This window comes from Gracilinanus agilis, chromosome 2 (assembly GCF_016433145.1).
Source record: "Gracilinanus agilis isolate LMUSP501 chromosome 2, AgileGrace, whole genome shotgun sequence".
NCBI lineage: Eukaryota > Metazoa > Chordata > Mammalia > Didelphimorphia > Didelphidae > Gracilinanus > Gracilinanus agilis.
In genome coordinates, this window is record NC_058131.1 from 64,382,333 (window position 1) to 64,408,183 (window position 25,851).

Sequence of the window (25,851 nt, forward strand, 5' to 3'; positions counted from 1 at the left end):
TAGACAAAACTGAATGGAACGAGAAGATGTAAAAAGTTGGCAGTCATTATTGATGGAGTGTCCATATCCATTGAAGTACAGTTTGTAAAGGTGTCTTTTCTTCCTGCTGGACTGTCAACTTTAGGAGCGCAGGAATTGCCGTATCAGAACCTTGTTTCTTCTTCCTTTTGAGCCCAGTATAGTTCAGAAAAGTGCTCTCCACATGGTGAATGCTTAATAAATATTTACTGACTTGAATTCTTGACTGTCTGGATGTCGTGGACTTTAAATTTGGAGATCATAGTACTGTGCCAAGAGCTATGGGGCTAATTACGTCTAATTTGAATGTCGAAAGAAAAGCAAACCTCTTAGATTGTCTTACTTTTGTTCCAGCAATTCAATTCAATAACTATATGCCAAGTTTCCGCTGTGTTAGAGAGTGCTGCGCAGGGTGCGGGGGATTCAGAGACAAAGAGGAGATGGCCCCTACCAGCCTGGAGCTTCCATTCCCCTGCAAGCCCGTAAATGTCGTTTCAGGCCAGTCGTTAGCCGCTTGGAGAGAGGGATGGAGCTGGCTACAGACTTCCTCCGCCTTGTGCTCCCAATTAGTAGTGAGAGACTCGTTGGTCGTGTGCGCGTTTAGAAGTCCTTTTTATAGGTGGTTTCTTATTCTTCAGTCTATTGTGTTTTAAGATCCTTCAGTGAGGATGAAAATTGCATCCAGGTCAGCCACCACACTGAGGGTGACTTGAGAAGGCCACAAGCCAAGACTTCGGGAGGGATGTTGGGCCACAACTTCCTGTGCGTAGATGATGGCGCAGCCTCTGAGCCTGAGATGCCGCCTGGCCCGGCTCCCTTCTCTGCTGCTCGTGGCGATTTTGTCCTGAGCTCGAACACCCAGAAGATAGATGTTCCCCATCAGCCAGCACTGCACCATCCCCTGTAGAACCGTTGCTTAGAGACCATGGAGACATTTTGAGAGCTGTGACGAGTTCACTTCCCTCGGCAGGATACTTTCCAGAGATGCCCACGCAGAGGACCACGTTGGCACACGAGAGGGAGGAGGGATTGGGCTGCGGACCCCATGGAAGGTCTGTAGAGCTGGTGTGCCGACCATGGTGTATGTCTAAGAGACCTGGACGGGACCAGCACCCTGCCAGGAAGCCGAACGGCTGCCATTGCAATTGTCTTAGGAAGAGCCTGGATGTCACCCGGCAAGGTTCTTTCTTGAGCTGAACAGCCAAGTATTCAGACTGATGGCCCGGCCTCATGGTGAGATGCCAGATACGCGTTTGCTTAAAAGACGAAGAGGGCAGAAGAATGGAGCCCAGAGCATTCCCTCTTCCAAGAAGGCTGGCCTCAAGAGAGGTGCAGATTTAGGCATCGCCATTCATTGTTCACACGGGCCCTCTGTGCCCACACGGCCCTGTCCTTTGGCTTCTCTGAGGACGAGGAGTAACGACCAACCAACCATGTGTTAAGTTATTCAGTTCAAAAGCCTGGGAGAGCAGCTTCCAGGAATAACTTTACTTATTACCACCTGAGATCTAGAGATAAATCACAGTTGAGGGTTTCACAGTAAGTTTTTTGAGAGTCAGTATTGTAACAGCTTTGCATTGGCTTTGTTATATGCCTGTTCCTGGGGAACCACTTTGTCTCAAATCTTTGAAACTACTTTTTAACATTCAAAATATGTTTAGAAGAAAATTGATTTTATGAAACTGAGACTAATTTTTAAGTTTTATTTTAAGGAGGGAAAGAAAAGGAAAACATTGCAAATATTTTTATATCCTACACAGGACCCGAGCTTAGGCTGTATTTTTGTTGATTCAAGAGTCAGTTTTAAGAGGGAGAAAGGGAAAGGAAATGGATATGTTTTCTCCCTTGCCCCATTAAACAATTTTTGTCTCTGACAGCTTGAAAAGAAGTTTAGAGGAATCCATTGGTTGATATTTCTTTAACTCTTTAAGTTTTGTTTATGTGGATTTACAAAGTACTTTCCTCACAATTTTGTTGTTCAGTTGTTTTCAGGCATATTTGACTCTTTGTGATCCTATTAGGGTTTGGGTTGTTTTTTTTTGTTTGTTTGTTTGTTTGTTTTTTGTGAAGATACTGGAAGAGTTTACCATTTCCCTCTCCTGCAAATTTTACAGATGAGGAAACAGAGGCAAATAGGATAAAGTTACTTGCCCAGGGTCATACAACTAGTATCTGAGGTCAAATTTGAACTCAAAGAAGAGTCATCCTGACTCCAGGCCCAGTTCCTTCCCCTTCAGGACACTGGTTCCTGGTTTACAAAGAAGTAAAATGAGAATCAGATTCCTGACTATGCCTGTAAGACCAGAGGTTACAGCCTTGCTCTGATACCTTGTGATCCTGAGCAGTCATTTCCCTGTTTACTGATATGTAAAATGGAGAGAATACTTAGCTAACAATATTCCTTTGAGGTGATAAGTGCTTTATAAACTCTTGTAAATGTGAATTATTCATAACAATAATCATTATTATATGTTAACTTCTATTAATTGAAGTTGGGAATTTAACTTGGGTCTTCTGGCTTTGAATCCAATGTTCCTTTCCCTAAAAATATGTGTGTCCATCTTGCTTCCTAAGATACTGTTTTTCTTGTCTATCCTTGGCCTCTTCCCATTGTCTCTTTTCTCTCTTATCTTCTCTGAAACTCCTTCGCTTTTACCTCTTCACAGCCTTGTTTCTCTAAAGCTATACCCTGTAACTACTTTCCTTTAACTTATGGCAATCTGGCTCCTTTTTAGACAAATTCTCTTTTGTTTTCAAACTTTTCCTTCAGCTTCTTCTCCGTCCTTGACTTGCCAGAGTTGATTTCCCACAGATGACATCCTGTCTCCTGAAGAGGTCTTTCACTCTCCTAGATTCAGTAGTAGGGAAAAGGGCTTAGTCAGCTTAGTGTTTCTAAGAGTCCTTTGGAGGCCTTTGAATTGTTGTCATTTGTTTTCTTTAAAAAAATTTTTTTTTGTTTATAAATTTTAACATAGTCACCCAACAAACACCTAAAGAAACCCCTCCACAATGTCTTAAAATTATTATTTTATAATGTTATCTATTTTATAATTTATATGTTATAATGTTTTATATATATATATACATATATATATATATATATGTATATATATATATATATATAATTTTGGCTACCATGCCCTCTTGAAGGCTGTCCATGTTCTGCTTCCAGAGAACTATCTTTCCTCCTTTAGAAGGACACAATTACTTCCTAGAATTTTACTCTGTTGTATTCCAATTAAACAGAAAGACAGAAGTGTCTGCTTTGGTTACAGAAATACTATTATTGGGAAAACAAAACATATTTTAGAATAATGTCATAGAATATTATAGCTTTAAGAAACCTGAACAAACTATTTCAACCCCCTCATTTTACAGGCATGAAAATAAAGTGGCAGGCAGCTGTAACTGGCCAAGGTCATTAACAGACAGCATTAGAACCCAGGACTTCTGCTCTCAAGTTCTTTCTCCTGCCCCACACTAACAAAAAAAATTGATCATTTACATTAACATTTATTTTGTCAAAAATAAATTAGAAATCAAACTTGAAAGACAGTGTACAGGCCTAGTGATGGACTATGTAATAATCACTGGAGAGCCCCCTTGCTAAGTTTGGAAAGATTTAACTGTATATTGATTAGAAGGGGGAATATTTTCAGTCACAGCAACTTATAAAAACCATCTATTAAAAGAACTAGAATCTGTATCATGGAAAGGCAAATCCCATACCACTGAGGTTAGGGCTTCTTGGAGTAAGTATGTTCCAAATGTACACTTTGCAAGGAGTGAAAAATAACTAGGGAAGTTTTATTCATGGAGCTTGGACCCTGCAAAATGGAAGGGGATGGGGGCAACCAAACCAGAATATCAACAATAAGGCTAAGCATCTTCAGATGGATGTGGTTGAAGGCAGCTGGTTTCCTGTGTATTCCATGCATATATTGTTTGTTCTTTATTACTAATTTAAACAATCTGGGTATGTAGCCATTTGGGGAGGGTGGCATTTATACTCAAATTCTGTGGGCATTCTTCCTGGCATGGAAAATGCTGACCATTTTGTGGTTTTCATAGAATCTTAGGATTTAGTGCTGCAGAATTCTCATTTTACACACCAGGGAATAGCAGCCCAGAGAGGGGATGACTTAGTCGAGGTCACAAAGGCAGTAGAATTCAGTAGAGCTTCTCACTTACAATTCACTGTACTTTCTATTAACATCCAGAAATTAGGTATAATTCTGTCATTAGATGACATGAAGAAAATGTTCTGTAGTGCTTTTTGTTTAAAAAAAATTTTTATCAATATATTTTGTTTTAACATTACCTCATTAGTGAATGTATTTTCTCCCTACCTCCTAGAATTCCCAGTTTCCTTCAAGATTTGGTTCTAATACTACATCAACCAGTTGCTAATGCCTTTCCCCCAAATTACTTTTTATTTATTTTGTTACCCTTACAGCAGAGAATTAAAAAAAAAAGTGCAGTAAAACTACAGTTACCTAAATTTTATTATATACAATATTTTATGCCCAAAGTCTACAACCTATGCAAAGAAAGTTATTTTCTAATTTTCTCTTTGATTCCAAGCTTGCTCATTATAGTTACATATATGTGTATAGTTTTGTTTGTAGCACTTTTAATATCTTTTTCTCTCTTTCTTAATTTTATTATTTATGTTGAGGGAGGCACCTTCCTCCCAATCCCCAGGGTTTTCAGCTTTGGAAACATCCTTGATTCTTCCTCCTCCCTCACGTGGCTAGGAAGTATCCGAGGTCTATTGGAACCCAGGTTCTCCCACTGTGCTACCACCCTTTGCTGCTGCTGCTGCTGCTGCTGCTGCTGCTGCTTCTCCTCCTCCTCCTCCTCCTCCTCCTCCTCCTCCTTTTTATTATTATTAAAACCCTTACCTTCTGTCTTAGAATCAATACTGTGTATTGGTTCTAGGCAGAGTGGTAAGGGCTAGGCTATGGGGGTTAAGTGACTTGCCCAGGGTCACACAGGTAGGAAGTGTATGAGGTCAAATTTGAACCCAGGACCTCTCATCTCTAGGTCTAGCTCTCAATCCACTGAGCCCCCCAGCCGGCCCCCATACCCCCTTCACTTCAAAAAAGTGGGTCTTATTAACTTGACTTAAAATATTTTTCATCCATCTGCTTACACAATCTCTCATCTCTTTTCCCCTGGACTATTTCAGTAGCCTCCTAATTGATCTCTGCTTTCATCTCTTCCCCTTCCCAACTATTCCATGCAGCTATCAAATTAATATTTCTGTAATACAAGTATGCCATGTCACTCTCTGTTCAAAGAAAAAAATCCTCTGTTTAGCTTTTAAATTCCTTTATAAACTCACCTCAATCTTCTTTTTTAGGTATATTGCATATTACTCTCTCTTATATGCTCATTTCATCACGTGTCTGTCCTGTTTTCTGTTCCCTATACTTCCTCCTTGCCTGCCATTTAAAAGCTCTTGATTCCTCTCAAAGCTCAACTCAATAGTCTCTTGATTCATCCAGTTGATGGACCATTTCTCCTCCTTGATATTACTTTTACTTCATATATATTTCATATTTAATTTTCTATATACATGTTTTTCCCCAATAGAACTTGTTAAAATTTTTTTTAATTGGTGCCTAGCATGCATGGTGCCTGGAGCATTGTAGGCACTTACTAAATGCTTATTGAATTGTTGTGAATGGATATTCTTTTCTTCTTCTTCTTTTTTTTTTTTTAAACCCTTGTACTTCGGTGTATTGTCTCATAGGTGGAAGATTGGTAAGGGTGGGCGATGGGGGTCAAGTGACTTGCCCAGGGTCACACAGCTGGGAAGTGGCTGAGGCCGGGTTTGAACCTAGGACCTCCTGTCTCTAGGCCTGACTCTCAATCCACTGAGCTACCCAGCTGCCCCTCTTTTCTTCTTTTTAATTTTAATTTTTTTCAATCAGAAAATATTTTCCTTCTTTCCATTTTTCCCTTCCTCCATTGTGAATTAAAGAACAAAACCTCTGTTATAAATATGTATAATTAAGAAAAACAATTTTCTATGTTGGCCATGTCCAAAAGGAATATTTCTACCATATATATTCTCTCATTCTGTACTCTTGAGTCTTTCTCTTTTTTATCAGGAAGGTAGGTAGTTTGTTTAGCTGTTAGAGCTCTGGAATCAGGGTTGGTAATTAAGCTTATCAGAGTTCCTAAGTCTTTCAAAATTGTCTTTATCACTTTATTGTCATTGCATAATTTGTTGTGATTATGTAATGTGTTCTCCTGGTTCTGTTTACTTCACCCTGTCTTTTCATACAAATCTTCCCAGGTTTCTCTGGAGCCATCCCTCTTATCATTTCTTGTAGCATAATGGTATGGTCAGACATTCAGGTGCCCTTGACTTGTTCAGCCATTTCTCAAATTGATTGGCACACCCTTCCCCAATTCTTTGCCACCTTAAGAAAAGCAATACATATTTTTGTATTACCTCAGATTGAGTTTGTTTTCCTTAGGACTAATCCTTTATCTACCCTTCCACTAATTTCCCATTTTTCTCCTGTTTCTTAGTTGAATGAAATGTGTAAATAGGCAATTATTTTCTACTTTATTGAATGACTATATCTATGTGTGTGCATGTAATATGAATGCATGTACAAGTTCTTGGAGATTAAAAAAATGATCCCATTCTTCTCTATTTTGCAGTATGTTTAGCTTTTAGAAAGTATCTTCTGAGTTACTAAAATCCTGAGAGCAGAAGTGTTGCCAAGACAGAATTAAAATTTAAGTCATTTGCATAGCCAGAGGGCAGATCTCTATTCCACTAAGTACTACCGTTACTTATTTGGGGTTTATTTAGGGAATTCTGAAATAGAAAAAAAACTTACACAGTTAAAAACAGCTTGAAAAATCTGATGGAAACCCAGCTGAGCTGTAGTGCACAAGCAAACCTAAGACCAAGATAGACTGACAGCTTCATCATATGGCAAGAACTGTTGCACTCCCAACCAAAAACAAAATATCTGTCAAAAAAAACTTGAACAAAGTATTAAAATTCTAAACCATTAAAGCTAGAAAGAACCTTGGAGATTATTTTGTCTAATCCCCTTGTTTTGCATATGGAGATGCTGAGGCCCCATGGCAATTGAGTTCATAATACCTGGTTAGTTAGCTCCCCTGGGTTCAATTATCATTTCTTAAGCAGATGTTTCAAATATATAATATATGTCCCTACCCTAATCTCATTTGTGAACTTTAGTCTCACATTACCTCAATTACCTATTGGGTATCTCCTCCTAAATGTTGCAATGTAATTGCAAACTGATCATATCCAAAATAGAAATTCTATTTTCCCCTTAAACCATGGCTTTTTGAAATTTCCTCCCTTTTTTGGTACCACCTTCTTTTCAGTCATTCACCTTGGCAGTGGACCTTTGCTTTCTCTCTCTCTCTCTCTGGACTGTATCCAGTTCATTACCAGTTCTTACTGATACTATCTACATAACCTCTTTGGTATCCATTCTCTTTTCTTCCTCTTACATAGCCTCTACCTTGGTGCACACCCTTCATATCCTTTGCCTGGACCTTTGAAATAGCCTTCTAAATGGTCCCTCTTATACTAGTCTTTTTCTTCCCTCCCATTTGTTCTTCACATCGCATGGTACAATACATTTCTCTTACATACTCGGAACCTTCTCATTGGCCATCTCCCATACTGTCAATGCTCTCATTCCCTACCTTCATTGGCTTCCTAAAAGACAGATCAGATCCTACTTTCTACAGGAGACTCTTCCCCTGGCTCCTTGCCTCAAAGATTCCATTCTATTTCCACTGTATATATCTTATATGGACAGGGATTTGTGTGGTGTTTCCCTCCATTAGAATTTGAGCTCCTTGAGGGCAGGTGGGTAGCGCAGTGGATTGAGAGCCAGACCCAGAGATGGGAGGTCCTGGGTTCAAATATGGCCTCAGACAGTTCCCAGCTATGTGACCCTGGGCAAGTCACTTGACCCCCATTGCCTACCCTTACCACTCTTCTGCCTTGGAACCAATACACAGTATTGGCTCTAAGACTGAAGGTAAGGATTTTTCTCAAAACAAACAAATAAACAAATGAACGAATAAATAAATACATAAATGAGAATTTGAGTTCCTTAAGGGCAGGGACTGTATTTTCACCACTCCCCCAAATCCCCAGCACTTAGCCACATAGTCAGCATTTTATGAATTCTTATTGGTTCACAGATAACAGCTAAATTGAAATTTTATTATTTATTTTTTATTTTTTAAGCCCTTACTTTCCGTCTTGGGGTCAATACTGTATATTGGCTCCAAGGCAGAAGAGTGGTAAGGGTAGGCAATGGGGGTCAAGTGACTTGCCCAGGGTCACACAGCTAGGAAGTGTCTGAGGCCAGATTTGAACCTAGGACCTCCCATCTCTAGGCCTGGCTCTCAATCCACTGAGCTACCTAGCTGCCCCCTAAATTGATATTTAAAACACATATCTGACCATATTATTTTTCTACTAACTTTTTTTTCAGAGCCTTTTTATTGCCTTTAGAATAAAATATAAACCCCATAGCCTTGGCTTTGAAGTTCTTTAAAAATCTGATTCCTACTTATCTTTTTCTAGTCTGATTTCATATTATTTCCCTAATGTCCACCCTCATCTCCCCACCTTCCCCCCAAAAAATGACTGGTTAGTTGTTCCTTGAATTTTGACATACCATTTTTTGTATAGGAGATCCTCTATGTATAAATGCATCATTTTTTTTTTTAGCTCTGCCCAGTAAAAATCTCTGAAGTACTTAATGCTCAGGTGCTACCTCCTACTTAGAAAGCCTTGCCAGATCACCCTAGTTGTTAGTGCTAGCTTCCTCTTGAAATTATTTTGTATTTAATTTGTTTTTACTTATCTAGATTCATATGGGCAACATGGCATAGTATAAAAGAAACTGAACTTGAAATTTGGAACATCTAGGTTCAAATCCACTCCCTTTTCTATGTACCACATGTGTGACCTTGAGGTGATCACTTAAACTCTCCTGTCTCAGTTTCTCCATCTGTACGTAAGAAAAGAGGATTGTATTTGATGATCTGTGGGGTCCCTTTAATGCTGTCTATGACCCTTTGTTATATTTCCCCAGTATAATGGAGGCTTTTTGGTGTCAGGGGCTATTTAATTTTTACCTTTGTATCCCTAGCTCCCAGAATAATGCTTTGTGGGCACTTAATACAAATTTCATGAGTTGAAAAAAAATGTCAAAATCAGGACTAGACCCTAGGACTTCTGATTTCCAAGTATCAATATGGTAGGAGAAATCAGACACATCTGGGTGCCGTGATAGAAGAGAACACAGGTGTCAGCTTTTGTAGCTGGGATGCTGTCCTGATTCTGGAGCCAAAGGAGTAACTGTATGGAGTTGTAGACATGATGAAGCAGCACTTTGGTGAGGCTGTTTCAGGCAGTCAGAGTAAAATAGAGACTGATTTTTCTGAGGTTAGGTCTTTTTTTTTAAATTTTAAACATTTATTAATAATCATTTTTAACATGGTTACATGATTCATGCTCCTACCTTCCCCTTCGCCCCCCGCACTCCCCCCACCCATGGCCGACCCACATTTCCACTGTTTTTATTATAGGTCTTTCTGAAAGTCGTCTGGAGTCAACCATGTTTAGAGGCTGAGTGGTGTCATGGGTAGGCAGGCTGCAGAAGCAGAGCAGCAGCCCAGCCCACAGCTTGGGGGCTGAGGCCAGTGATGGCAAACCTTTTAGAGACAGTGTTACTCCCTACCCCCCAGACCAAGTGCCGTGCCCCCCCCCTTGCCCCCATTTAGGGGAGGGACAAAGTACTCCCATTGGCTGCTGGGCAGAGGGGCTGGTGAAGTGAGGAAGGTCTGCAGGTGCATGGGGAGGGGGAAGGGAGCCAGCTCCACCCCAAGCCCCTTTGACTTTCTAGTAATGTCTCTGGTGGGAGATGGCTGCGTGCCTACAGAGAAGATTGCATGCCCTTCTAGCATGCATGCCATAGGTTCACCATCACTGGCTTAGGTTTATGGATGTTATTTATTGGCTGATAGTTGAGTTGTATGTTGCCCCAGAATCTAATCCATTGCATTCAAGATTTGGAGGCTTAGCTTGACAGTGAAGTCATATACAGTTCTAGCCTAGTGCTGCTGCTCCAAATTGTATTGCCTGAGCTCCCTCTTGGCTTCCTATTCTCACAGAAGGGGTTGTCCAGGAGGCTTCAGTAAGTAACACTAGGCAGAGCTCCTTTCTGTCCGTGATGTGAGGCTACTCTCCCTCTTGAAATGAAGATGGTGGAGTGCTGAATAGAGGGCACAAATGTTTAATATTTACCGGTTTATTTATTTACAAATTTAATATTTACCGGTTTATTTATTTACAAATGTGGAAATTGTCCTTATTTCTGCTTCTTGGCCTTTATTCTTTTTTTTTTCTTGTATTTTAGTGCTGTTGATCCTGTAACTGTTGAATTTAATGTTATCTATCTACCCTCCCTTCTTCCTTTTCATTACTAGGTTTTATCTACATCTCATTTCTCTTGGATCTTAACTTAGGCTGTCAGAAGCAGGCTATTTTTCTTTTAGCTCTGTAGCAGTAGTCACATTTCTAGCCCTACCCCTATTTGACAAAAGGAAAACAAAGAAAGAAAAGATTATATAGGAAACCACTGACGACTTGGTAAATAATTTACCTGTACAATCTTCTCATTAAGCACAGGAACAAAAAAAAAACTCATTGTTTAAGTTGAGAGCTAATTTCTAGCTTTCCCCAGGAGAAAGTAATAGTTTGAATTGACCTTCCCTACCAAATATTCCCTCTGGAGGAAAAATACATGTCACAGGAGTCATAAACAGCATAGGAAACTCATAGTTTACAATTTTTAAAAGTATTTTAGGAGCTTTACTGAAGCTCTCTAGTGCCTTGCCATGGAATAGAAGTGATGTGGTGTTTTAAGGCTTTGTCAACAGATGGCAAGCCCAAGCTGGAACAGCTTCACAGTCAAGTCTAAGGGCATATTGCTTGGCTTTGTTCCAAGGACCAGCCTGATGCCCAGAAGGCTCATTACCAGTGATGGTAGCTAAAGGGTGATGATTTTTTTTCTCCCCATCGCCACTCATTGAGACAACCTGCTAAGCTGCAGAGGTACTGAAAGATGTATATCTATATCACATTTGATAGTTTATAGAGGGCTGTCCTTATTGTAACTTTGTCAGGTCAGGAGCACAAAATGCTCCTTGTTATAGAGGAGGAAATGGATGTCCAAATGGGGGAAAGGATTTGCTCAAGAACATATAGCTAGTAAATAATAAAACTTGGAATTGATCCTGCGCTTCTGGCAAAGTCCAGTGTGCTTCCCCTGACTCCACTTACAGGTCAGAAGACATATAGCAAGACTGAGGTATTTGGGTTCACAATATCTGTTATATGCTTTGTAGACCATATTTCCCTGATCTTTAGGAATTTACCTTTGAGGTAACCAGCCTCTTTTGTACAAGGGGAACTTTGGTCTTTTTGATTATCTAAGCCTGATTTTAGTTCTATTACACAGGCCTCAGATGTCATATTAAACCTACCTGTCTGTGAACAAGAATTGTCTCTACTGTCATTCTTTTTATATTGTGCTTCAAGATTCCCGTGACAGAGACGAGAAATCTACTGCCTTCTAAGTCAGCTTTCCTCATTTTAGGCAGCTCTGATTATTAGGAAGTTGATAATGATGGATGAAGATTGCTATTCTTTATTGACAAACATTGTACCATCTTCCTCATCTCCCTCTCACTGGACTTGGAGTGTGCCCGGAGGTCTCCTGTGCTTTGGCGTTTGCTATCTCCTCATCTGGTGCCAATGTCCTCTAATTGGCCTCCCTTTCTAATACCTTTTTAATGGATTGTCTTTCCCCCTTAGAATATAAGCATCTTCAATAAGTTAATCAACTAATATTTATTAAATGTGTACTATGTTCTAGACACTGTTCTTGGGGCTTGGGATACACGAAGAAATAGTGAAACAAACCCTACTCCCTAGGATCTAACTTTCAAGTGGAGGAGGCAAAATGTAATAGAAAAATGCATATGGTATAAGTATAAAGTTAGTAAATAGAAAAACATACAAAAAGCAAATACAAGGTAGTTAAGGAAAGAAGGCACTACAGGAAAGGCATCATGTGGAAAATGGTTCCTAATCTGTATTTTAAAGGAAGAAAAGAACTCTTATGAGTCAGAGGTGAGGAGTTTTTATGGAAGATTGTGGGAAGGAGAGCAGTACCCAAGAAGTCTGGAAAGATAAGTTGGAGCCAGGTCATTTAGGGCTCCAAAATCTAGGCAGTGGAATTTATATTTTATTTTAGAGAAAATAGGAAGCCACTGGAATTGAGAAGAGGAATCACATGGCCAGATCTGCACTTACGGAAAATTACTTTGGCAACAGTATATAGGTTAGACTTTAGTGGGGTGAGACAGAGTAGTGAGACCAATCAGGAGGCTGTTGAAATAATCTAGGCAAGAAGCAATAAAGGCCTGAACTAAGATTGTAGCTATATGAGTGAAGAGGAGGGCTAGATGTGGGATGTTGCAAAGGTAGAACCTGCAAGTTTTGGCAACTGGTTGGATATGTGGGGTGGCAAGGGAGAGTAAGGCATTCAGCATGACTCCCAGGTTAGGAATTTGGGAGACTGGAAGAATTGTGGTGCCTTCAACAGAAGTAGGAATATTTGTAAGAGAGGAGGGTTTAGGAGGAAAGAGATAATGTGTTTAGTTTTAGATATGCTGGGTTGATGGTTGTCTCTTAAGACATCTTCTTTGAAATGTTCAAGAGATAATTGGTTATGTAGGATTAAAATTCTGGGGAAATTAGGGGTTGATATGTAGATCTGAGAATGATTTACATAGAACTGATAATTAAATGAGAGCTAGAGAAAAGAAAGAAGAATAAATGAGAATAGAGACAGAAAAAAAGTGCCAAACAATTTTTGGGAACACCAATATTTAGGGGGAAAGATGTGCATGATGAACAAATAAAAGAGACTGAGGAAGGCAGGTAGAGGGTGAGCCAGAAGGCAATAGTGTCACAAAAACCTAGAGAAGAAGGAGTCACCAGTGAGTCACATGCAGCATTTGGGTCAAGAAAAATTAGACCTGAGGAAAGACCATTAGATTTGGCAATTGAGATCATTGGTAACTTTGGAGAGAGCAGTTTCATTTAAATGATGAAATTAGAAGACAAATTACTAAGGGTTGGGGAGTCAGTGAGGGAAATAGAGGCTACTAGTGTCTCTGATGGCAAGGATTGACTTGCTGATTGTGTTTGTATCTTTAACACTTAGCATGGTGCCTGAGACTTGGTATTAGCAAGAGCTTCATGATTTCTGTCTGTCTCTGCCTCTGCCTATCTCTCTATTACATTACACTGTGATCAACTTTGTAAATAAGGGAGAAATTCCTTTGATGTTGTTCAAGTCAGTTTTCTAGCTTATTTATTCTAAAGTACTTTTTTGATGTTGAAAATCTTAAAAAATTATTAGAAAAATCCAATTTTTATTTTTTATACTATGTTTTTATACTTGTTAACATGTGTTTGTGATTTGAATTTAGCTTTGGTTATGAAATGTGGCCTACCGATTGGTCATCAACCTGTTCTGTGAATACCATATTGACATTTGATAAGGTCTATGAATTTTATTTAGTACTTACATTGGCTTGTTCTGCTTAAACAGTGGAATGTTTGAAGGTCTCATAAGTTAGTACTAAATTTGAATTAGTCACCAGATATTTATTTAAAACTTCATGAATTTAAGTAGTTCTTGTGAATAAAAATTATTATTCATTATACCATAGGATTAGATTTAGATTCGGATGAGACCTTAAGGGTGAGGATCCATGATTTCTTCACGAGAATACTCTTACATCCAAGATCATTTGCTCCCCTTTCTATGCCTCTTTAATTAAAATGTTCTTTGTAAGTTGTATAAGTTTCAAAAAACCCATCATTACTTTAATGATGAATCTCTCCCAATTTAACTGGCATTTGTACTCAAAATTTTTCCATCTTGATTGAACTTGCCAGACCCTGTGCTGCATTATTAAAGCCTTTGAGAAGTCAGATTTTCATCTGTGGTACAATAAGTGATAATTAATGATAAGGTACAAATGAATCTCAGCTCCAGTCCTACCTTCAGTAAGAAGCCTTTTTCAGTTTTCCTATTCTTTATGCTCTCCCTGTAAGATTATTGTTGTGTCTGACTCTTCATGACCCCATTTGGGGTTTTTGGGGCAAAGATACTGGAATGGTTTGCCATTTCCTTTTCTAGCTCATTTTAAAGTTAAAGAAACTAAGGTAAATAGGGTAAAGTGCCTTGCTCAGGTTCACACAGCTAGTAAGTATCTGAGACCAGAAATTTTTATGTGGATTTACCATATTGAAGGAATGCTTCACCCCTAACCCTCACAATGTTGTATTGTGGTTAAGATCTTATTTTGTACCTGCCACAGTGCTAAAAACCCTGGGGATATAACTAGAACCAAGACAGCTTCTGCTCTCCAACAGCTCTCCTTCTAATAGAAGGGAAAACAGGAGGAGGGTTGCACTTCATAGCAGATGATAATACACAGGGATGTCGTGAGGTGGATGCTGCTAACCTGTAGTGTATGCCACTACAACAACACCAACAATAATAATATATGGGGCTTTAAAAAGTGTTTTACAAATATTGTCCCACTTAATAGTAACAATAGCTTAAATTTATATAGTGCTTACTATATGCTAGACACTGAACTAAGCTCTTTACAAATATCTTATTTGCTCTTCACAACAGTCCTAGGTGAGAAGGACTATCCTTATTTTCATTTCAAGGAAACTGAGGCACACAGAGTGATTTCCCCAGTCACACACTAGTAAAGGTCCAAGGCAGGATTCAGACTTAGGCCTTCCTGACTTGCAGGCCTGGCAGTCTCTTCACTGTTCCCCTAACATTTGTCAAAGAGACAGGCAAAGTGCTCTTGGATTGTTACTATTCCTTTCTAGCCTCACAGAGAGGGCATCAAGCTGTGGAGGGAAAAAGTGGCTTCCACCTTGGCAGAAATGATTTAGTTTTCCACTCAGTTTTTAGTTTCATCTTAAAATATTCATGAATTAGTTTCAAAATGGAATGAGGGTTTGTTCTTGATCCCAATTATTTAATTCATGATAAGCCAGGATGCTTGGAAGCATTTTGAATATTGTCTGATTTTTAGTTCATTAATAGATTAGTGTTTCCATTTAGTTCTGCATAATAAAATGGAAAGTTTTCTTTGGGGAGAGAGTATGGGGCTTTATTTCTTCCAAAACAAAGCTGTTCCACTAAGCTTATTCTTATTTTGTTAAATGTGTATTTGTATATGTGTGTGTGTGTATATATATGAGAGACTCTAAACAGAAGATGTTTTCAGCTCTCTTATGTTTAAATGTTTTTTTTTAAACAATTAATTAATAACTTAGAATTTCCCCCATGGTTACATGATTCATGTTCTCTCCCTCCCCTTTTTCCTCCCCACTCCCAGAGCTGACAAACAATTCCACTGGGTTATACATGTATCATTGTTCAAAACCTATTTCCATATTATTAATATTTGCAATAGAGTGATCTAAATGTTAAGTTGTGACAGATGTAAGTGGCAGCCTTACCTGGAACCTCTCTAAAGTTGCTCTGCTGCCTCATTGTCCCAAAAGCTGTGCCAGGAGAGGCCAACCTCTGACTGCCTGCACCAAACTGATAAGACTTCAAGAACGTTACAATCCCAGTAATGATTTTCCCTGTTTTCAAGCCTAGACTGATAACTCACATGTATATATCTCTTTAAATAATACCTTACATTTCTTAAAATTAGTGTGTGGGGCAGTTAGCTGGCCCAGTGGATAGAGTGCCAGGAGGAACCATGAGGACTTGGGTTCAAAACTAGCTTCAGATACTTTCTAGCTCTGTGACCCTGGACAAGTCATCTAATTGTTTGCCTAGTCCTTATCCTTCTTAGAGTTGTTACTAGTTCAGAAAGCAAGGGTTAAAAAAAAAAGTACATAAGGCAGGTAGCACAAATATTATTTTCCTTTTACTGATATTTACTGATAAATGGAGGCTTAGAGAAATGATCTGTTCATATTCCCCCAGGATAGTTTAATGCTAGAGCTAAGAGTCAAACCTTTTACCCCAAACAAAGCCTGCTGTGCCAGGTTGTTTCATTACACTGACTGGTCCTCAGAAATTTAGTTAATAGGGGGTGGCACAGCCATTGAGAAGTGAATGCAAAATGTTTGATTTGGAGTCAAAGGACTCACGTTACATCCTGGTTTCTGCCACTTATTACCTGTTTGAATTTGGGCTGCCCATTCAGCCTTTTTAGACCTTGTGCCCTCATTTGGAAAATGAAGGGGTCAGATTACAACTCAGCATAGAAAGGTTGATGGAAGAAGTACCCACACTGATTAAATAAAAGATCCCTGAAGTATTGACTTAATATTTACAAGTGTTCTCTAGTGTCATGATGATGATTTAGGTGACGGAACCCATCTTGCCTTTTCTTCCACTTGGTATTCATTGGGCAGCTTTGACTAGTGTTGTTACTTTTCTGTTGCTACTGCTGCCTCTACCATCCAGAAGCTTCTTCCAGTTCTTGCAGTGCCAGGGGGTAGGAACAGAAGCCCAAACTGCTTCAGGATCCTGCTGGGCAGCAGGAGCCTACTTTTTGTGTAGCAAGAACCACAGCAATAGGAAACTTGTGAGCATTTTACTTCTTTATTCTCCGTTTTTAATCCTGTTTTCTTGAATCTGTATCATAACCCATTCCCCACCCCAGTTATGCTGGGTCTTCCTTATAAGGATGTTCCTTATAAAGAATATGCTGGATGGGGTAGGGAGGAAGAGGGTAATTTTTTTCCCTTTGTATCCTCAGTGTCTTGTGCATACACACACACACACACACACACACACACACACACACACACACACACACACACACACACATACGGAGGAGCTCTGGTTTTGTCGGCCCCTTTCCCGTGAGGAAGCTTCCTTCACAAACAGATTAGTGTCCCAGGGCTTATCCTGTTAGATAAAATCTGAGGTACAGACAGATTAAGGGAGTTTATATAGGTAGCATCAGAGGCTTTGGTTCCAATCATTCCAATCTACTATGACTGCTATACCGCCCCTTTGCTTTGCCCATGCTTAATGTTTTTGTTTTTTTAATTTTGTTAAAGAAATGGTTCCCTTTAGGGATAATCTTTAGTGCTGATAATTAGGAGTTTACATGAACAACAACAACAACAAAAAAAACGAATCTAGAAAGCTATTTTTGTGTGCTATATTCCAACCAAAATGGGTTATTTTAACTTTGTGCACCTTATTTTGATTCTTAAGGCCAAGGAAATGGAGATAATTTCGCAAGTTATTCTTGAGAGTCTCATCTAAATTGATTACTATAAACAATTATTTTTTTAAAAATTAGAAACAATGGGGGAAATTTAAGTTGTGCTATCTAGACTAAAGTGAAGGAAAGCTATATTCTTTCCCATCCAAATATTGTCACTTTTCTGGTAGTCAATCCAGTTGTCTTTGCTAGTATTCTGACAAGAATAGGGTGGCTGGAATATTGCTCTATATTATTTGCTAATTCAATGAAATCTAAGAATGGAAAGTTAATATCTTACAAAGAATTTTCATAGATCATTGTTTACTTGTAATACTTTTTATAATGTTGAGATGTTCATTTTTTAATTTGAGAATTCATGCTATCTATAGGTGTCAGGATCTTGGGGGCAGACAGTGAAATAGGTAACTGCCTTCACAGTGTAACACAGTATAATACAAGGGTAACACACGCAACCAGGACACACCCACATACCCACAAGTGACAGGATATACAGGATAACTGAGAACCTACATAAGGGATGTGTGAATTGAGTAAAAACACATTGGTTGGTGAATAACAGTTGAGAGTTACTGGTCACCACTCAAGCTAGGGAAAGATAGGGGTTGAAGGCTATCTTTCTGTGGGTTCTTTCTTGGGTTTGGAGGAAGGCACAGGAAATAAAGTAAAACTGTTTATTAAGAGCTTAAGGGTTAGGTGTATAAAGGGAATGGACAAACTAAAACTATCTAATGGATAAGTTCAAGGACTAGGAGGTGGGACAAAACTACACTAGCTCTAAGTTCAGGCTGACAGGTCTGGCCTGTAAGGTTAGGAGGGAATGTGAATCTCATTGCAGGGGACCACTTCTGTTCCATCGATGTTCACAGCCACCAGGAGTCACAGCAAGTAAATCCACAAAAGGAGTAAAATCAAGGAGCTAAACTGGTTTGATATGTCCACCAACCAAAGCAGATTCACTGCTCAACTTGATCTTTCCCAGGGTAGATGGTTTTACAGGAGACAGATATTTTTCTGGGCTCTCCATATCCAGCAGCTAAGAAAAGCTTCTGACTGATATCAGTTGGATCCACAGTCTCTCAGAAAAAAGATCTCTTTCCCTCCACCATTCCATGCTTGGAACATTCCAGCCAGCACTTGCCTGTCAGCCATCCAGTTAACATGTCTATTGCTAAACTTTACCTACTTCTCTTATAACAACAGGCTGTAGGCGAAGAAAAAAATTTCATGTGGTGGAGACTTCTTTTTAAGGATCTGTTTGATGGGCTTCAAAATTCTTCAAAAAATGCTTTGCTGCTAAAGAAAGTCCTTATTGGAACATGCAGGTAACTGTGGAGTCTTAAGACTCTGCCAGAGCATATAAGCTCTGTAAATCCTACCTCAGTACATGCCTTGTGACAATCTCTGTGCGTCTGTTTCAGAACCTGTCTCTAAGAGGAGAGACAGGATTCAGCCATTTTTGACTACGGCATGGAGGGGCTTTGATCTGCATTGGTTGAGGGACAGAGTACCCATGCTGATGAAGTTGCAGATCCTTGGTGTATTCAAGTAAAATGGAGTACCAGCTTGAAGCTAGCATACCAGAGGCATTTGCAATTCATCAGTACAATCTATTATTTCTTACTGAAGATTACTAAATCTTGTTACAGAAAATATAAAAAAAACTTGAGGAGTTTCCTGTATGTGGTCCCTTCTCAGGTGACTAAGGATTAGGCATGTTGTCATTCAGTTGGGGAACTTAAGTAGTTTTATGTAGAGTAACTTTGGGAAGAACATCTAGAAAAACATGAATGGGGTTTTATACTTCAGATTTGCAACTTGAAAACCTATTGGGTTGGGATAGAAAATTGAAATAACTAGATCTTTTTTGTTATTGGTGTACAAATGTGATTTAGAGTTATTAGAATAGTATAATCATGAATAGCCATGGAAAAGTCAGGATGAGGAGCTGGTTTAAACTAAAGGGGAGAGAAGAAGAGTTCCATTTTAAACCCTGTCCTCATAAGCTATCAGCAAGACCATGTGAACTCTTCACAATTATAAGTGGGCATCAGAATCTGGATGAGTAACTCATGATGCTTTCAAGTGAACCATCCAGAGCCTAGTTGAATCCTTATGTCCTCAAAGATTCGTTTTTATACCTTTTGTTAATTAATTCAGGAAGACAAAGGAACTTGAAGTTAAGATGGTCTATGTTCAGCTCTAGCTCTGATACTTGATAGCTGTATAACAAGCACAAATCATTAAACTTTTTGATGATCAGTTTTCTCATTTGTGAAATGGGTCTTAAAATACTTGCAGTATGTAACTCATAGAGCTGTTTGAGGCTTAAACAAGAAAATGTAAGAGTATATTGAAAATGATAAAACTATGCAAATGTTAGTTATGCATTACTTGCTGTCTGGAGTGTCCTCTGCCAGGTGCTATGGGGCAATAAAAAGGCCACATATGGGCAGACATTGCACTAAGTTGCCAAGTCTTGTCAGTTTCATCATGACAATATTGATGACCTTCGTCGCTTAGACCAACAAGGTCTCAACCCCAGGTCAGGCTCTCGTCAGCTCTTGCCTTAAATATTACAGGAGCCTCTAGTCATTTCCCATTCTAATCCACCATGCACAGAGGTACCAAGTTGATGTTTCCAGAACATACTGGACATGTTCAGAAGCTTGCATGACTCCCTTCTGCCGCTAGGAGAAATAAAACTTCTTGGCCATTTAGTGCACTCTATAACCTGCTTCTCACCTCACTTGACAGCCTTTTTGTTTCTCTCCACACTCTTGGTTAGATCTAGCTCACCAGACCTGCTCTTTGCTGTTGCAAGGCGATGCCTTGCTGTAGCCTCCTTGTCTTCCTTCACAGCAGAGCTCATGTCACCCCCTCCACTAGGTCGTTCCCAGGTCTTTGTTCTCTCTTCTACTTGGAATGGCTTTGGATGTGCTCCTCTGGGCTCATGTTGTATTTCTTCCAGTAGAAGGTAAACGTTTTGAAGGCAGGGGCTATTTTGTTTTGTCTTTCTCTGGGGCTGAAGTCTATCTTTTCCCACATGACAGGCAAAACAAACGCTGACTTAAACTGACCATAGGGTATAGAGGTGGAACAGCCCTCAGCAGCTGTCCAATTGAATTCCTCATTTTACAGACTAAGAAAGAGGGAAAGTTAGAAAGAAATAAGCAAGCAGCAGAGCTGGAGGTGGAAAGCCTGTTGTCCTTGGACATGTCAAAGGATTGCCTGTCATGTTTGAGTAAACTTACAGATCTACTCATCACACACACACATACACACACACACACACACATGTCTGTATTGATAGTCTGTTTATCTTTCTAGGTTTTGGCACTGATTGCATTCATCTGCATAGAGACTATCATGGAATGCTCCCCATGTGAAGGGCTCTATTTCTTTGAATTTGTGAGCTGTAGTGCATTTGTAATTACTGGAGTTTTGCTGCTTATGTTCAGTCTCAATCTTCACACGAGGATACCACAGATCAACTGGAATATTACAGTAAGTACAAGTGTTATTTGTAACTTGGTTAAATGCTCTTTCAATCTGAAATATTCATTAGTACTGCATTATCTGATTTTGGGTAATTTTTAATAATCGAAATATCATTTCTATAATTGTTTTGGGGTTTTTTTGGCTCATTAGAGATTATAGAATTTTAGAGCTAGGAAAAACCTAGAGATCATCTAGTCCAACTCCAATCCAAGACATTGAGATCCAGAGTGGAAAAATTACTTGCCCAAATCACTGATGCAGTCAGCAAGCATTTATTAAGTGCCTACTGTATGCCAGGACACTGTACTAAGAGATAGGGATACAAAGAGGCAGGAATAGCCCTCACCTTTCTGAAGCTTATCTTCTAATAATAGAGGATATAATTTGTAAATAACTGGGAACATAAAAATCATGTGCTGAGTGATCTAGATTCAAAGCCAGGACTAGAGGATGGTTCTCCTGACTCCTCATCTAGGGGCTTCTCTTTTCTAATCTCATTGTTCTTATTTCCTTCATTAGAAGATTACAGGTTCTGTGACATGGACACATTCAAGAGAATGGAGAAAAGTCTAGAAGATGTTTTCAGGGAACTGTCATTATCGCTGACCTTATGACATAGTCATCATTGCCAAATCTTTTAGAGTTTGTTTTTTTGCCCAAGACTTTAGGCAGTTTGTAGCATAATCTAATGCACAAAATTTCTTCATGGTCTCGCAAAAAAAACAAAAACAAAAACAAAAAAAAAACAAAGGCACACAGACACTAGGACAGCCATGCCAGTGAACAGAGTCCCCTTATTTGCAGTGCTGTGCCATGAAGTGATCTCATCTGCAGTATAATGGAGTGGTCTGAACAACAGCTCAGAGCCCGAGGCCTTGTTTGAATCTACTGTCCACAGACAACCTCAGCATAGAGACAAGTTGGTGCCCTCTTTAGGTTGTTAGCAGCAAAATTTTTTTTAACCTTTGTACAAGACTTTACATTTATCTCTGTTAAATTTAATCTCCATGCTTCCGCTGTACAGACTATTTATTGCCTTTAAGAAGGTGAAATGAAAGGAAGCAAATTGCTGAGTTAATTAGAACAGTTGAAAAAATTTTTTTGTTTGTCTTGGCTATGGTCCAGCATTTAAAAGAATAAATGTGTGCCTGGTACTTTTAATTTAAGCTTTGCAACTTCAAGATACTTGTATTATTTCGGTTGTGACTTCATGACAGATCATAGATTATTTGCTTCAAACATTCCCAAGAAAATATTGCAGTCCTATGGTTTCTTGTAATATGCCTATTTCAGGAAGTATTTTTCTGTAGTTTTTTTCATCAAATATTGCTCTACAATAAAAACTCATTTGTTTATTATTGAACCATACGATTTAGAGCTTAAAGGGACCCTATAAATCATCCAAGGTTAATGTGTTTTAAAAAACTCAGAGTTAAGATTTTATGTGACTCTCTCATGATCACTCATCCTAAGAGTGATTCAAAACCTCATCTCACTTGAATTGTAGAATTTTTTTCCATCTCAAAATGATGCCTTATAATTTATACTATACACAAAATTAAGGGAGCCTATTTAGACCATTTGAGGGAATAAGCTTTTCAAGTATTTCATTGATAGAATTGGTAGAGATCTAGAGAGAATTTTGTTTAATCCCCATATCTTATGATTTCAGATGTACCCCTTTTCTACAGAGAAATAATTGATACCCTAATTTTAAGATATTCTGTCTTTTAATAGAAGCAAGCTTTTACTTACCTCTGTGCAACATATTACAATATTAGGTTGATTCTGGTTTAAAAGTATTTAAAAAATTGTACAATCCAGATTTTGATAGACATAGACCTGGCAGAGAGGGACCTTCGAGATCATCTCATTCAACTGCCTCATTTTACAACAAGGAAAGTTGAGAAACAGCACATCCAAGACTGTTAATGTTCTGATTAAATTAAAAACAACTATCTTGGGCCTCTTATTGGTAAGGCATTGTGCTAGATTGGCCCTGGATTTGAATCGAATCCCAAGATCCCATAGAGAATGGCAGATATTGGAATCCTTTGAAGCTAAATTTACTAGTCTTTCTATTGACTAGTTGACTTACCAATCAGTCAACAAGCATTTATTAAGCAATTGCTGTGTGCCAGTGTGCTGGGGATACAAAGAAAAGGCAGGAGATAGTTCCTGCCCTCAAAGAGCTCCCAGTCTAATGGAGGAGACAATATGCAGACACATGTATATGTACAAGAGATAAATAAGGTGCATGGGAGGCACTCTCAGGGAGTGGGATGGAGATGAAGAAGGGGACCCAGGAAAGGTACTACAGAAGGTGACATCTGAGTCGAGTCCTGAAGGAATCCAGGGAAGCCCTGAGGAGGCAGAGACCAAAGTGGGCATTTCAGATCAGGGGAAGAGTGAAAAGTCAGAGTGGGGAGACAGAATACTAGTCTAGGAATAGTGAGCAGGTCAGTGCCCTTGTTTCCTATAAAGGTAGAAAGGAGCTTTAAATCCAAATAAAGACATTGATATTTGGTCCTGGAGGGAGCAGGTAGCTATGAGAGTTTATTAGGGGAGCAAGAGAGTCCAGTTAGCACTTGAAGATCACTCTGGCAGCTGAGGGAGACAGACTGGAGAGACCCACTGAATGATTGCTGCGGTGCAGGTGTGAGCAGAGAGAAGGGACATAAACAAGAAAGGCTGTAAGGCAGGATCGACAAGATGGAACTCTCAGGTGCCTAATAGGCAGCTCCCCGTGTTGGGATCGTTAGCTCACCGTTATGTGTCACCTGGGCAGCACAGCAGACACTGCGCTAGACCTAGAGGCAGAAAGACCTCACATGCAGCCAAGACACTTGCTGACTGTGTAACCCTTGAAAGTCATTTAGATTTGTCTGCCTTGGTTTCCTCATCTGTAAATTAGGGATAATGCCTCCCACAGGGTTGTTGTGAGGACCAAATGAGATGACATTTATAAAGCATTTGCATGCCTTGAAACTATATAAATACTCTCATCATCACCCTCTACCTAGAGATGACAAATCAGACTCATGGAAGATAGTATAAGTCTGGAGTAGCTGGCTAGCATAATGGATAGAGCACCAGGCCCAGAGACAGGAGGTCCTGGGTTCAAATTTGGCCTTAGATACTTCCTAGCCATGTGACTGAGCAAGTCACTTAACCCTATTTACCTAGCCCTTGCCCTTCTGTCTTAGAGTCGTTACGAGGACAGAGGGTAAGGGTCTTTAAAAAGAGATGGTCTAGGGGCAGCTGGGTAGCTCAGTGGATTGAGAGCCAGGCCTAGAGACAGGAGGTCCTAGGTTCAAACCCGGCCTCAGCCACTTCCCAGCTGTGTGACCCTGGGCAAGTCACTTGACCCCCATTGCCTACCCTTACCACTCTTCCACCTATAAGTCAATACACAGAAGTTAAGGGTTTAAAATTAAAAAAAAAAAAAAAAGAAAGAAAAGAAAGAGATGGTCTAAATATGGGGAAGATCCTCAGCTGGGAAGGGTGGGGGCCGTGTATGGAGCAGAGGTGGAAGTGGGATGACTAGGTTTGGAAGAGCAGTTTTGTTGAGTGAGAGAATACATCTAAGGGAGGTGTAAAAGGTGTAAAAGGATTGAGGATGCAATTGAAATCATGTAACTTAAATATGGAGTGGACACAAGTTATCTTGTTTTTTTTTTTTTTTTCTGGTTTCATTCAGTAACATATAAATGGAAAGGAGGGAAGCAAATTGTAGGAGTATAATGTACCACTATGTTGCCCTCCCCTGGGTCTCCTGATTACGAGTCCATTCTTCTAAATTACACCATTTTGTTCAGTCTGGCTTCCCTCTTTAGTCTCTCAGTTATAATAGGCAGTCCTTCTTTCAAAAGGTTTACTGTCATTTTTCTTAGTTTCTATAATACCTTAGATACTTAATAGTGGTGTGGCCCTGGTCAAATCACTTTATTTGACAAAATAAATAAAACGTAGATAACATGACATTTTATAGTACATGTGCTGCTGAAGCAAGGGCAGAATAAACTTGAGTTGCTGCGCAGCTCATAGGGATCCATGTACACATCTCAACTGCTCTTGTTTCCATTCAAGTTTGACAGTTCGATTCTTGATAACTACAGAGATGTGTCAGCTTGCTTTGGGGTGGGGTTTCCTCTGGGAGTTTCCTTTACTTATGAAATTACTATCCCTTGTAAATAGACCCCACCCCATCCCTTTTATTCATTCAGCCATTTATTTGTGTATTTATTCATTTGCTTGGGTTCCCTACTCCATGAGATTAAGCTGCTTCAGTCTTCTATCCATTCCCTTTCTCCATGCTCCAGGATAATTATTTAAAAACAAAATGAAAACAACCTTCACATTTCTGTAGTGCATTTCCCAAAATAACCCTGTGAGAAAGGTAGGCTAGAATTACTATGCTCATTTTAGAGATGAGGAAACTAAAGCTCATAGAGGTGGTGATTTATTAATAAATAATAGAATCAAGACTCAGCCTAGGTCTTTGGACTCTAAGTAAAGGACTGTCTCACTTAGGCAGTGAGGTAACTCAGAGGGTTAAGAACATTGGTGGTTAAATCAGGGAGACGTGAAGTTCAGATCCCACCTCAAGACATTCATGTAACTTTTTCCAGATTCAGTTTCCTCATTTGTAAATTGGGAATAATAAAACACCTCCAGGGATTGTTGTGAGGATCAAATGAGACACGTACAGTACTTTACAATACTTTAAAGTGTTATATAATGGCTAGCTCTTATTTTTCAGGAGACAGCTATGCTGGATCTGGAGTCAGGAAGTCTTAGTTCAAATCTGGCTGTAAATACTCACTAGATGTGTGTAACCTTGTTTGCCTCAGTTTCCTCATCTGTCAAATGGTCTGGAGAAGGAAATGGTTAACCATTCCAGTATCTGTGCCAAGAAAATGCCAAGTACTG

General features: G+C 39.3%; 1 protein-coding gene across 1 annotated transcript in view; it reads left to right on the plus strand.

Annotated features, from left to right (window-relative positions):
* The first annotated feature begins 1,256 nt into the window (after nt 1-1,256).
* The window catches only part of CMTM4 (CKLF like MARVEL transmembrane domain containing 4), a 36,244-nt gene continuing 11,649 nt past the window's right edge, over nt 1,257-25,851 (plus strand). The window contains exons 1-4 of the mRNA XM_044659435.1: nt 1,257-1,434; nt 6,138-6,141; nt 20,207-20,318; nt 20,749-20,925. Of these exons, the coding sequence (XP_044515370.1) occupies nt 1,257-1,434; nt 6,138-6,141; nt 20,207-20,318; nt 20,749-20,925 (471 nt within the window). The remainder of the gene's footprint in view (nt 1,435-6,137; nt 6,142-20,206; nt 20,319-20,748; nt 20,926-25,851) is intronic.